Consider the following 12,849-nt stretch of genomic DNA (forward strand, 5'->3'; position numbering starts at 1 on the left):
TCCAGGATACCTCCACCACACCCAGCAGGGTCCAGGAACCCTCTGGATACCTCCACCACACCCAGCAGGGTCCAGGAACCCTCTGGAAACCTCCACCACACCCAGCAGGGTCCAGGAACCCTCTGGATACCTCCACCACACCCAGCAGGGTCCAGGAACCCTCTGGATTCCTCCACCACACCCAGCAGGGTCCAGGATACCTCCACCACACCCAGCAGGGTCCAGGAACCCTCTGGATACCTCCACCACACCCAGCAGGGTCCAGGATACCTCCACCACACCCAGCAGGGTCCAGGATACCTCCACCACACCCAGCAGGGTCCAGGAACCCTCTGGATACCTCCACCACACCCAGCAGGGTCCAGGAACCCTCTGGAAACCTCCACCACACCCAGCAGGGTCCAGGAACCCTCTGGATACCTCCACCACACCCAGCAGGGTCCAGGAACCCTCTGGATACCTCCACCACACCCAGCAGGGTCCAGGAACCTTCTGGATTCCTCCACCACACCCAGCAGGGTCCAGGATACCTCCACCACACCCAGCAGGGTCCAGGAACCCTCTGGATACCTCCACCACACCCAGCAGGGTCCAGGATACCTCCACCACACCCAGCAGGGTCCAGGATACCTCCACCACACCCAGCAGGGTCCAGGAACCCTCTGGAAACCTCCACCACACCCTGCAGGGTCCAGGAACCCTCTGGATACCTCCACCACACCCAGCAGGCTCCAGGATACCTCCACCACACCCAGCAGGGTCCAGGATACCTCCACCACACCCAGCAGGGTCCAGGATACCTCCACCACACCCAGCAGGGTCCAGGATACCTCCACCACACCCAGCAGGGTCCAGGATACATCCACCACACCCAGCAGGGTCCAGGATACCTCCACCACACCCAGCAGGGTCCAGGATACATCCACCACACCCAGCAGGGTCCAGGATACCTCCACCACACCCAGCAGGGTCCAGGATACCTCCACCACACCCAGCAGGGTCCAGGATACCTCCACCACACCCAGCAGGGTCCAGGATACCTCTGGAAACCTCCACCACAGAGGACTATAATGTTGTGAAGGTCCAATGATTTTAAAACATCAGCAGAGATGCATTAGCTTGTTCTGTCAAGAGTTCCTGTGTAAAGGGGATCTGGGGCGTCTAACCTCAATCTATGTATCTGTGTGTGTGTGTGTGTGTGTGTGTGTGTGTGTGTGTGTGTGTGTGTGTGTGTCTGTGTGTCTGTGTGTGTCTGTGTGTGTGTCTGTGTGTGTGTGTGTGTGTGTGTGTGTGACCTCGTGAACCTGTCTGCGTAGAGCTCTGCATACGTCAGTACAGTCCGCCTGAGTCTGTGTCCTGTCTGGCTGTAAAACACAGCAGCTCCTACGTCGTGACATAGACACTACAGTGTGTGATGATGTGTGCCAGTCTGATCCTGTCTGTGCTGTGTAAAACACAGCAGCTCCTGCGTCGTGACATAGACACTACAGTGTTACCTCGTATATACCAGTCTGATCCTGTCTGGTTTTATAACACAGCAGCTCCTACATCATAACATAGACACTACAGTCTTCATCCTAGATACCAGTCTGGTCCTGTCTGGCTTTAAAACACAGCAGCTCCTACATCATAACATAGACACTACAGTATTAATAATATATACCAGTCTGGTCCTGTCTGGCTTTATAACACAGCAGCTCCTACATCATAACATAGACACTACAGTATTAATAATATATACCAGTCTGGTCCTGTCTGGTTTTATAACACAGCATCTCCTACATCATAACATAGACACTACAGTATTAATAATATATACCAGTCTGGTCCTGTCTGAATTCATACCTGGTGGAATCACCTTTGGCAGCCATTGTAGATGTGAATCATTTTGAACAATTCTACTACATTCATCCTTTGTTTTTGTCGAAATTGCTCAGTAAATTTGGATGGGAATCATTGATCGATCTCTCTCTCTCTCTCTCTCTCTCTCTCTCTGTCTCTCTCTCTCTCTCTCTCTCTCTCTCTCTCTCTCTCTCTCTCTCTCTCCTCTCCTCTCCTCTCCTCTCCTCTCCTCTCCTCTCCTCTCCTCTCCTCTCCTCTCCTCTCCTCTCCTCTCCTCTCTCTCTCCTCTCCTCTCCTCTCCTCTCCTCTCCTCTCCTCTCCTCTCCTCTCCTCTCCTCTCTCTCTCCTCTCCTCTCCTCTCCTCTCCTCTCCTCTCCTCTCCTCTCCTCTCCTCTCCTCTCCTCTCCTCTCCTCTCCTCTCCTCTCTCTCCTCTCTCTATTTTCAAGCACATGTAAATCAGGAGTGAGTCTGGACCACTCAGGAACGCTCAACACCTCTTGGAAAGCCATTCTGGTTTAGACGTTGTTTAATCGGTACGATCTTATTCAGAATTTACTCACAGCTGTAAAATGGCTGCCAAAGTAGTAACTCTGGGACGTGTAGAAATACAAGCCGGGCATCTCCCTCATGTCTTTATTTCTATTCACTTAGAAAATATTCTAAAATTTTTCTTTCACTTTGAAAATGTGGAGAAGGTTACAGACACACAGGCTACAGACACACACAGGGCTACAGACACACACAGGGCTACAGACACACACAGGGCTACAGACACACACAGGGCTACAGACACACACAGGGCTACAGACACACACAGGGCTACAGACACACACAGGGCTACAGACACACACAGGGCTACAGACACACGCAGGGCTACAGACACACACAGGGCTACAGACACACACAGGGCTACAGACACACACAGGGCTACAGACACACGCAGGGCTACAGACACACACAGGGCTACAGACACACACGGGGCTACAGACACACACAGGGCTACAGACACACACAGGGCTACAGACACACACAGGGCTACAGACACACACAGGGCTACAGACACACACAGGGCTACAGACACACACAGGGCTACAGACACACACAGGGCTACAGACACACGCAGGGCTACAGACACACGCAGGGCTACAGACACACGCAGGGCTACAGACACACGCAGGGCTACAGACACACACAGGGCTACAGACACACACAGGGCTACAGACACACACAGGGCTACAGACACACACAGGGCTACAGACACACACAGGGCTACAGACACACACAGGGCTACAGACACACACAGGGCTACAGACACACACAGGGCTACAGACACACACAGGGCTACAGACACACACAGGGCTACAGACACACACAGGGCTACAGACACACACAGGGCTACAGACACACACAGGGCTACAGACACACACAGGGCTACAGACACACACAGGGCTACAGACACACACAGGGCTACAGACACACACAGGGCTACAGACACACACAGGGTTACAGACACACACAGGGCTACAGACACACACAGGGTTACAGACACACACAGGGCTACAGACACACACAGGGTTACAGACACACACAGGGCTACAGACACACACAGGGCTACAGACACACACAGGGCTACAGACACACACAGGGCTACAGACACACACAGGGCTACAGACACACACAGGGCTACAGACACACACAGGGCTACAGACACACACAGGGCTACAGACACACACAGGGTTACAGACACACACAGGGCTACAGACACACACAGGGCTACAGACACACGGGGCTACAGACACACACAGGGCTACAGACACACGCAGGGCTACAGACACACACAGGGCTACAGACACACACAGGGCTACAGACACACACAGGGCTACAGACACACACAGGGCTACAGACACACAGGGCTACAGACACACAGGGCTACAGACACACACAGGGCTACAGACACACACAGGGCTACAGACACACACAGGGTTACAGACACACACAGGGCTACAGACACACACAGGGCTACAGACACACACAGGGCTACAGACACACACAGGGCTACAGACACACCAGGGCTACAGACACACACAGGGCTACAGACACACACAGGGCTACAGACACACACAGGGCTACAGACACACACAGGGCTACAGACACACAGGGCTACAGACCACACAGACAGGGCTACAGACACACACAGGCTACAGACAAACGGGGCTACAGACACACACAGGGCTACAGACACACACAGGGCTACAGACACACACAGGGCTACAGACACACACAGGGCTACAGACACACACAGGGTTACAGACACACACAGGGCTACAGACACACACAGGGCTACAGACACACGGGGCTACAGACACACACAGGGCTACAGACACACACAGGGCTACAGACACACAGGGCTACAGACACACACAGGGCTACAGACACACACAGGGCTACAGACACACACAGGGCTACAGACACACACAGGGCTACAGACACACACAGGGCTACAGACACACGCAGGGCTACAGACACACGCAGGGCTACAGACACACACAGGGTTACAGACACACACAGGGCTACAGACACACACAGGGCTACAGACACACACAGGGCTACAGACACACACAGGGCTACAGACACACACAGGGCTACAGACACACACAGGGCTACAGACACACGCAGGGCTACAGACACACGCAGGGCTACAGACACACGCAGGGCTACAGACACACACAGGGCTACAGACACACACAGGGCTACAGACACACACAGGGCTACAGACACACACAGGGCTACAGACACACACAGGGCTACAGACACACACAGGGCTACAGACACACACAGGGCTACAGACACACACAGGGCTACAGAGAAAACATACCTTTTTAATCCTCTTGCAGGGACACTTCAGTTTGACCCTGTGGGAACATTTATCCTCACAATGTCCTGGGTGACACAGGTCCTTACAATGATGACCACAACTCAACTAGAGAGAGAGAGAGAGAGGGAGACAGAGAGAGAGAGAGAGAGAGAGTGGTTCATTATAAATCCTTATTACCACCTGAACTATAGTGGGGGTTTATTACCACCTGAACTATGGTGGGGGTTTATTACCACCTGGAACTATGGTGGGGGTTTGATTACCACCTGAACTATGGTGGGGGTTTATTACCACCTGAACTATGGTGGGGGTTTATTACCACCTGAACTATGGTGGGGGTTTATTACCACCTGAACTATGGTGGGGGTTTATTACCACCTGAACTATGGTGGGGGTTTATTACCACCTGAACTATGGTGGGGGTTTATTACCACCTGAACTATGGTGGGGGTTTATTACCACCTGAACTATGGTGGGGGTTTATTACCACCTGAACTATGGTGGGGGTTTATTACCACCTGAACTATGGTGGGGGTTTATTACCACCTGAACTATGGTGGGGGTTTATTACCACCTGAACTATGGTGGGGGTTTATTACCACCTGAACTATGGTGGGGGTTTATTACCACCTGAACTATGGTGGGGGTTTATTACCACCTACTGGGGTTAACAAGTCACACTACCCACCCAGGAATACTGGGGTTAACAGTCACACTACCCACCCAGGAATACTGGGGTTAACAGAGTCACACTACCCACCCAGGAATACTGGGGTTAACAGAGTCACACTACCCACCCAGGAATACTGGGGTTAACAGAGTCACACTACCCACCCAGGAATACTGGGGTTAACAGTCACACTACCCACCCAGGAATACTGGGGTTAACAGTCACACTACCCACCCAGGAATACTGGGGTTAACAGAGTCACACTACCCACCCAGGAATACTGGGGTTAACAGTCACACTACCCACCCAGGAATACTGGGGTTAACAGAGTCACACTACCCACCCAGGAATACTGGGGTTAACAGTCACACTACCCACCCAGGAATACTGGGGTTAACAGTCACACTACCCACCCAGGAATACTGGGGTTAACAGAGTCACACTACCCACCCAGGAATACTGGGGTTAACAGAGTCACACTACCCACCCAGGAATACTGGGGTTAACAGAGTCACACTACCCACCCAGGAATACTGGTCGGTTAACAGAGTCACACTACCCACCCAGGAATACTGGGGTTAACAGAGTCACACTACCCACCCAGGAATACTGGGGTTAACAGTCACACTACCCACCCAGGAATACTGGGGTTAACAGAGTCACACTACCCACCCAGGAATACTGGGGTTAACAGAGTCACACTACCCACCCAGGAATACTGGGGTTAACAGTCACACTACCCACCCAGGAATACTGGGGTTAACAGAGTCACACTACCCACCCAGGAATACTGGGGTTAACAGTCACACTACCCACCCAGGAATACTGGGGTTAACAGTCACACTACCCACCCAGGAATACTGGGGTTAACAGACTCACACTACCCACCCAGGAATACTGGGGTTAACAGAGTCACACTACCCACCCAGGAATACTGGGGTTAACAGTCACACTACCCACCCAGGAATACTGGGGTTAACAGAGTCACACTACCCACCCAGGAATACTGGGGTTAACAGAGTCACACTACCCACCCAGGAATACTGGGGTTAACAGAGTCACACTACCCACCCAGGAATACTGGGGTTAACAGTCACACTACCCACCCAGGAATACTGGGGTTAACAGTCACACTACCCACCCAGGAATACTGGGGTTAACAGACTCACACTACCCACCCAGGAATACTGGGGTTAACAGAGTCACACTACCCACCCAGGAATACTGGGGTTAACAGAGTCACACTACCCACCCAGGAATACTGGGGTTAACAGACTCACACTACCCACCCAGGAATACTGGGGTTAACAGAGTCACACTACCCACCCAGGAATACTGGGGTTAACAGAGTCACACTACCCACCCAGGAATACTGGGGTTAACAGAGTCACACTACCCACCCAGGAATACTGGGGTTAACAGGTCACACTACCCACCCAGGAATACTGGGGTTAACAGAGTCACACTACCCACCCAGGAATACTGGGGTTAACAGAGTCACACTACCCACCCAGGAATACTGGGGTTAACAGAGTCACACTACCCACCCAGGAATACTGGGGTTAACAGAGTCACACTACCCACCCAGGAATACTGGGGTTAACAGAGTCACACTACCCACCCAGGAATACTGGGGTTAACAGTCACACTACCCACCCAGGAATACTGGGGTTAACAGTCACACTACCCACCCAGGAATACTGGGGTTAACAGAGTCACACTACCCACCCAGGAATACTGGGGTTAACAGTCACACTACCCACCCAGGAATACTGGGGTTAACAGAGTCACACTACCCACCCAGGAATACTGGGGTTAACAGTCACACTACCCACCCAGGAATACTGGGGTTAACAGAGTCACACTACCCACCCAGGAATACTGGGGTTAACAGAGTCACACTACCCACCCAGGAATACTGGGGTTAACAGAGTCACACTACCCACCCAGGAATACTGGGGTTAACAGAGTCACACTACCCACCCAGGAATACTGGGGTTAACAGTCACACTACCCACCCAGGAATACTGGGGTTAACAGAGTCACACTACCCACCCAGGAATACTGGGGTTAACAGAGTCACACTACCCACCCAGGAATACTGGGGTTAACAGAGTCACACTACCCACCCAGGAATACTGGGGTTAACAGAGTCACACTACCCACCCAGGAATACTGGGGTTAACAGAGTCACACTACCCACCCAGGAATACTGGGGTTAACAGTCACACTACCCACCCAGGAATACTGGGGTTAACAGAGTCACACTACCCACCCAGGAATACTGGGGTTAACAGTCACACTACCCACCCAGGAATACTGGGGTTAACAGTCACACTACCCACCCAGGAATACTGGGGTTAACAGTCACACTACCCACCCAGGAATACTGGGGTTAACAGAGTCACACTACCCACCCAGGAATACTGGGGTTAACAGAGTCACACTACCCACCCAGGAATACTGGGGTTAACAGTCACACTACCCACCCAGGAATACTGGGGTTAACAGAGTCACACTACCCACCCAGGAATACTGGGGTTAACAGAGTCACACTACCCACCCAGGAATACTGGGGTTAACAGAGTCACACTACCCACCCAGGAATACTGGGGTTAACAGAGTCACACTACCCACCCAGGAATACTGGGGTTAACAGAGTCACACTACCCACCCAGGAATACTGGGGTTAACAGTCACACTACCCACCCAGGAATACTGGGGTTAACAGAGTCACACTACCCACCCAGGAATACTGGGGTTAACAGTCACACTACCCACCCAGGAATACTGGGGTTAACAGAGTCACACTACCCACCCAGGAATACTGGGGTTAACAGAGTCACACTACCCACCCAGGAATACTGGGGTTAACAGAGTCACACTACCCACCCAGGAATACTGGGGTTAACAGAGTCACACTACCCACCCAGGAATACTGGGGTTAACAGTCACACTACCCACCCAGGAATACTGGGGTTAACAGAGTCACACTACCCACCCAGGAATACTGGGGGTTAACAGTCACACTACCCACCCAGGAATACTGGGGTTAACAGTCACACTACCCACCCAGGAATACTGGGGTTAACAGACTCACACTACCCACCCAGGAATACTGGGGTTAACAGAGTCACACTACCCACCCAGGAATACTGGGGTTAACAGTCACACTACCCACCCAGGAATACTGGGGTTAACAGAGTCACACTACCCACCCAGGAATACTGGGGTTAACAGTCACACTACCCACCCAGGAATACTGGGGTTAACAGAGTCACACTACCCACCCAGGAATACTGGGGTTAACAGTCACACTACCCACCCAGGAATACTGGGGTTAACAGTCACACTACCCACCCAGGAATACTGGGGTTAACAGTCACACTACCCACCCAGGAATACTGGGGTTAACAGTCACACTACCCACCCAGGAATACTGGGGTTAACAGTCACACTACTAGACAGAGAGAGAGAGGACTTTAGAGAGACAGAGAGAGAGACCCAGAGAGAGAGAGGACTTTAGAGAGACAGAGAGAGAGACCCAGAGAGAGACCCAGAGAGAGACCCAGAGAGAGACCCAGAGAGAGACCCAGAGAGAGAGGACTTTAGAGAGACAGAGAGAGAGACCCAGAGAGAGACCCAGAGAGAGACCCAGAGAGAGAGAGACCCAGAGAGAGAGGACTTTAGAGACCCAGAGAGAGAGGACTTTACAGAGACCCAGAGAGAGAGAGGACTTTAGAGAGACAGAGAGGGAGAGACCCAGAGAGAGACCCAGAGAGAGAGAGGACTTTACAGAGACAGAGAGGTGTACCTGTTACCTGTTTAGGACATTGGTTCTTACAGGACCCCAGATCAGCTTTGGACTCATCTTCAGCACTTCTGAACGTCCTGGAGAAAGGACAGTAGATGTTGACAGACTGTGATAATGATAGATGTTGACAGACAGTGATAATGATAGATGTTGACAGACAGAGATAATGATAGATGTTGACAGACAGTGATAATGATAGATGTTGACAGACAGTGATAATGACAGATGTTGACAGACAGAGATAATGACAGATGTTGACAGACAGTGATAATGATAGATGTTGACAGACAGAGATAATGATAGATGTTGACAGACAGAGATAATGACAGATGTTGACAGACAGTGATAATGACAGATGTTGACAGACAGTGATAATGACAGATGTTGACAGACAGCGATAATGACAGATGTTGACAGACAGCGATAATGACAGATGTTGACAGACAGCGATAATGATAGATGTTGACAGACAGCGATAATGACAGATGTTGACAGACAGTGATATATAGATGTTGACAGACAGTGATAATGATAGATGTTGACAGACAGTGATATATAGATGTTGACAGACAGTGATAATGATAGATGTTGACAGACAGCGATAATGACAGATGTTGACAGACCGCGATAATGACAGATGTTGACAGACAGCGATAATGATAGATGTTGACAGACAGCGATAATGATAGATGTTGACAGACAGTGATATATAGATGTTGACAGACAGTGATATATAGATGTTGACAGACAGTGATAATGATAGATGTTGACAGACAGTGATAATGACAGATGTTGACAGACAGTGATAATGACAGATGTTGACAGACAGCGATATATAGATGTTGACAGACCGCGATAGTGATAGATGTTGACAGACAGTGATAATGATAGATGTTGACAGACAGCGATAATGATAGATGTTGACAGACCGTGATAATGACAGATGGTAACAGAGTGATAATGACAGATGTTGACAGACAGTGATATATAGATGTTGACAGACAGTGATATATAGATGTTGACAGACAGTGATAGTGATAGATGTTGACAGACAGCGATAATGACAGATGTTGACAGACAGCGATAATGATAGATGTTGACAGACAGCGATAATGATAGATGTTGACAGACAGTTATAATGACAGATGTTAACAGAGTGATAATGACAGATGTTGACAGACAGTGATATATAGATGTTGACAGACAGTGATAGTGATAGATGTTGACAGACAGCGATATATAGATGGTGACAGACAGTGATATATAGATGTTGACAGACAGTGATATATAGATGTTGACAGTGATATATAGATGTTGACAGACAGTGATATATAGATGTTGACAGACAGTGATAGTGATAGATGTTGACAGACAGCGATATATAGATGGTGACAGACAGTGATATATAGATGTTGACAGACAGTGATAGTGATAGATGTTGACAGACAGTGATATATAGATGTTGACAGACAGTGATAGTGATAGATGTTGACAGACAGTGATAGTGATAGATGTTGACAGACAGTGATATATAGATGTTGACAGACAGTGATAGTGATAGATGTTGACAGACAGTGATAATGACAGATGTTGACAGACAGTGATAATGACAGATGTTGACAGACAGTGATATATAGATGTTGACAGACAGTGATATATAGATGTTGACAGACAGTGATAATGATAGATGTTGACAGACAGCGATAATGATAGATGTTGACAGACAGTGATAATGATAGATGTTGACAGACAGCGATATATAGATGTTGACAGACCGCGATAATGATAGATGTTGACAGACAGTGATAATGATAGATGTTGACAGACAGCGATAATGATAGATGTTGACAGACAGTGATATATAGATGTTGACAGACAGTGATATATAGATGTTGACAGACAGTGATATATAGATGTTGACAGACAGTGATAGTGATAGATGTTGACAGACAGTGATAATGACAGATGTTGACAGACAGTGATAATGACAGATGTTGACAGACAGTGATATATAGATGTTGACAGACAGTGATAGTGATAGATGTTGACAGAGAGCGATAATGATAGATGTTGACAGACAGCGATAATGATAGATGTTGACAGAGAGTGATAATGACAGATGTTAACAGAGTGATAATGACAGATGTTGACAGACAGTGATATATATATGTTGACAGACAGTGATATATAGATGTTGACAGACAGTGATAGTGATAGATGTTGACAGACAGCGATAATGATAGATGTTGACAGACAGCGATAATGATAGATGTTGACAGACAGTGATAATGACAGATGTTAACAGAGTGATAATGACAGATGTTGACAGACAGTGATATATAGATGTTGACAGACAGTGATATATAGATGTTGACAGACAGTGATAATGATAGATGTTGACAGACAGTGATATATAGATGTTGACAGACAATGATAGTGATAGATGTTGACAGACAGCGATATATAGATGTTGACAGACAGTGATATAGAGATGTTGACAGACAGTGATATATAGATGTTGACAGACAGTGATAGTGATAGATGTTGACAGACAGTGATAGTGATAGATGTTGACAGACAGTGATAGTGATAGATGTTGACAGACAGTGATATATAGATGTTGACAGACAGTGATATATAGATGTTGACAGACAGTGATATATAGATGTTGACAGAGTGATATATAGATGTTGACAGACAGTGATATATAGATGTTGACAGACAGTGATATATAGATGTTGACAGACAGTGATAGTGATAGATGTTGACAGACAGTGATAGTGATAGATGTTGACAGACAGTGATAGTGATAGATGTTGACAGTAAGTGATAGTGACAGATGTTAACAGACAGTGATAATGATAGATGTTGACAGACAGCGATAATGACAGATGTTGACAGACAGCGATAATGATAGATGTTGACAGACAGCGATAATGATAGATGTTGACAGACAGCGATAATGATAGATGTTGACAGACAGTGATATATAGATGTTGACAGATAGTGATAGATGTTGACAGACAGCGATAATGATAGATGTTGACAGACAGCGATAATGATAGATGTTGACAGACAGCGATAATGATAGATGTTGACAGACAGCGATAATGATAGATGTTGACAGACAGCGATAATGATAGATGTTGACAGACAGTGATATATAGATGTTGACAGACAGTGATAGTGATAGATGTTGACAGACAGCGATAATGATAGATGTTGACAGACAGCGATAATGATAGATGTTGACAGACAGCGATAATGATATATAGATGTTGACAGACAGTGATAATGATAGATGTTGACAGACAGTGATATATAGATGTTGACAGACAGTGATATATAGATGTTGACAGACAGTGATAATGATAGATGTTGACAGACAGTGATATATAGATGTTGACAGACAGTGATATATAGATGTTAACAGACAGTGATAATGATAGATGTTGACAGACAGTGATATATAGATGTTGACAGACAGTGATATATAGATGTTGACAGACAGTGATAATGATAGATGTTGACAGACAGTGATATATAGATGTTGACAGACAGTGATAGTGATAGATGTTGACAGACAGCGATAATGATAGATGTTGACAGACAGTGATATATAGATGTTGACAGACAGTGATAATGAT

General features: G+C 47.9%; 2 protein-coding genes across 3 annotated transcripts in view; both read right to left on the reverse strand.

The window, feature by feature from the left end:
- LOC145879989 (uncharacterized) overlaps window positions 1–1,332 on the reverse strand; it is a 2,934-nt gene extending 1,602 nt beyond the window's left edge. The window contains exons 1-2 of one of the 2 annotated variants that reach the window (XM_082977299.1): window positions 531–1,332; window positions 1–460 (exon numbers count right to left, since the gene is read on the reverse strand). The exon at window positions 1–460 is cut by the window's left edge and continues 20 nt beyond it. In XM_082977299.1, the coding sequence (XP_082833425.1) occupies window positions 1–460; window positions 531–922 (852 nt within the window). In that variant the 5' untranslated portion in view covers window positions 923–1,332. The other variant, XM_082977298.1, reaches the window with a different exon arrangement.
- Window positions 1–12,849, reverse strand: part of nfxl1 (nuclear transcription factor, X-box binding-like 1) — a 95,887-nt gene that overhangs the window by 4,820 nt on the left and 78,218 nt on the right. The window contains exons 19-22 of the mRNA XM_082977262.1: window positions 9,210–9,279; window positions 4,719–4,823; window positions 1,586–1,622; window positions 951–1,042 (exon numbers count right to left, since the gene is read on the reverse strand). Coding sequence (XP_082833388.1) covers window positions 951–1,042; window positions 1,586–1,622; window positions 4,719–4,823; window positions 9,210–9,279 — 304 coding nt within the window. The remainder of the gene's footprint in view (window positions 1–950; window positions 1,043–1,585; window positions 1,623–4,718; window positions 4,824–9,209; window positions 9,280–12,849) is intronic.

This window comes from Salmo salar, chromosome 07, assembly GCF_965601325.2.
Source record: "Salmo salar chromosome 07, fSalSal1, whole genome shotgun sequence".
In the NCBI taxonomy this organism is placed as follows: domain Eukaryota; kingdom Metazoa; phylum Chordata; class Actinopteri; order Salmoniformes; family Salmonidae; genus Salmo; species Salmo salar.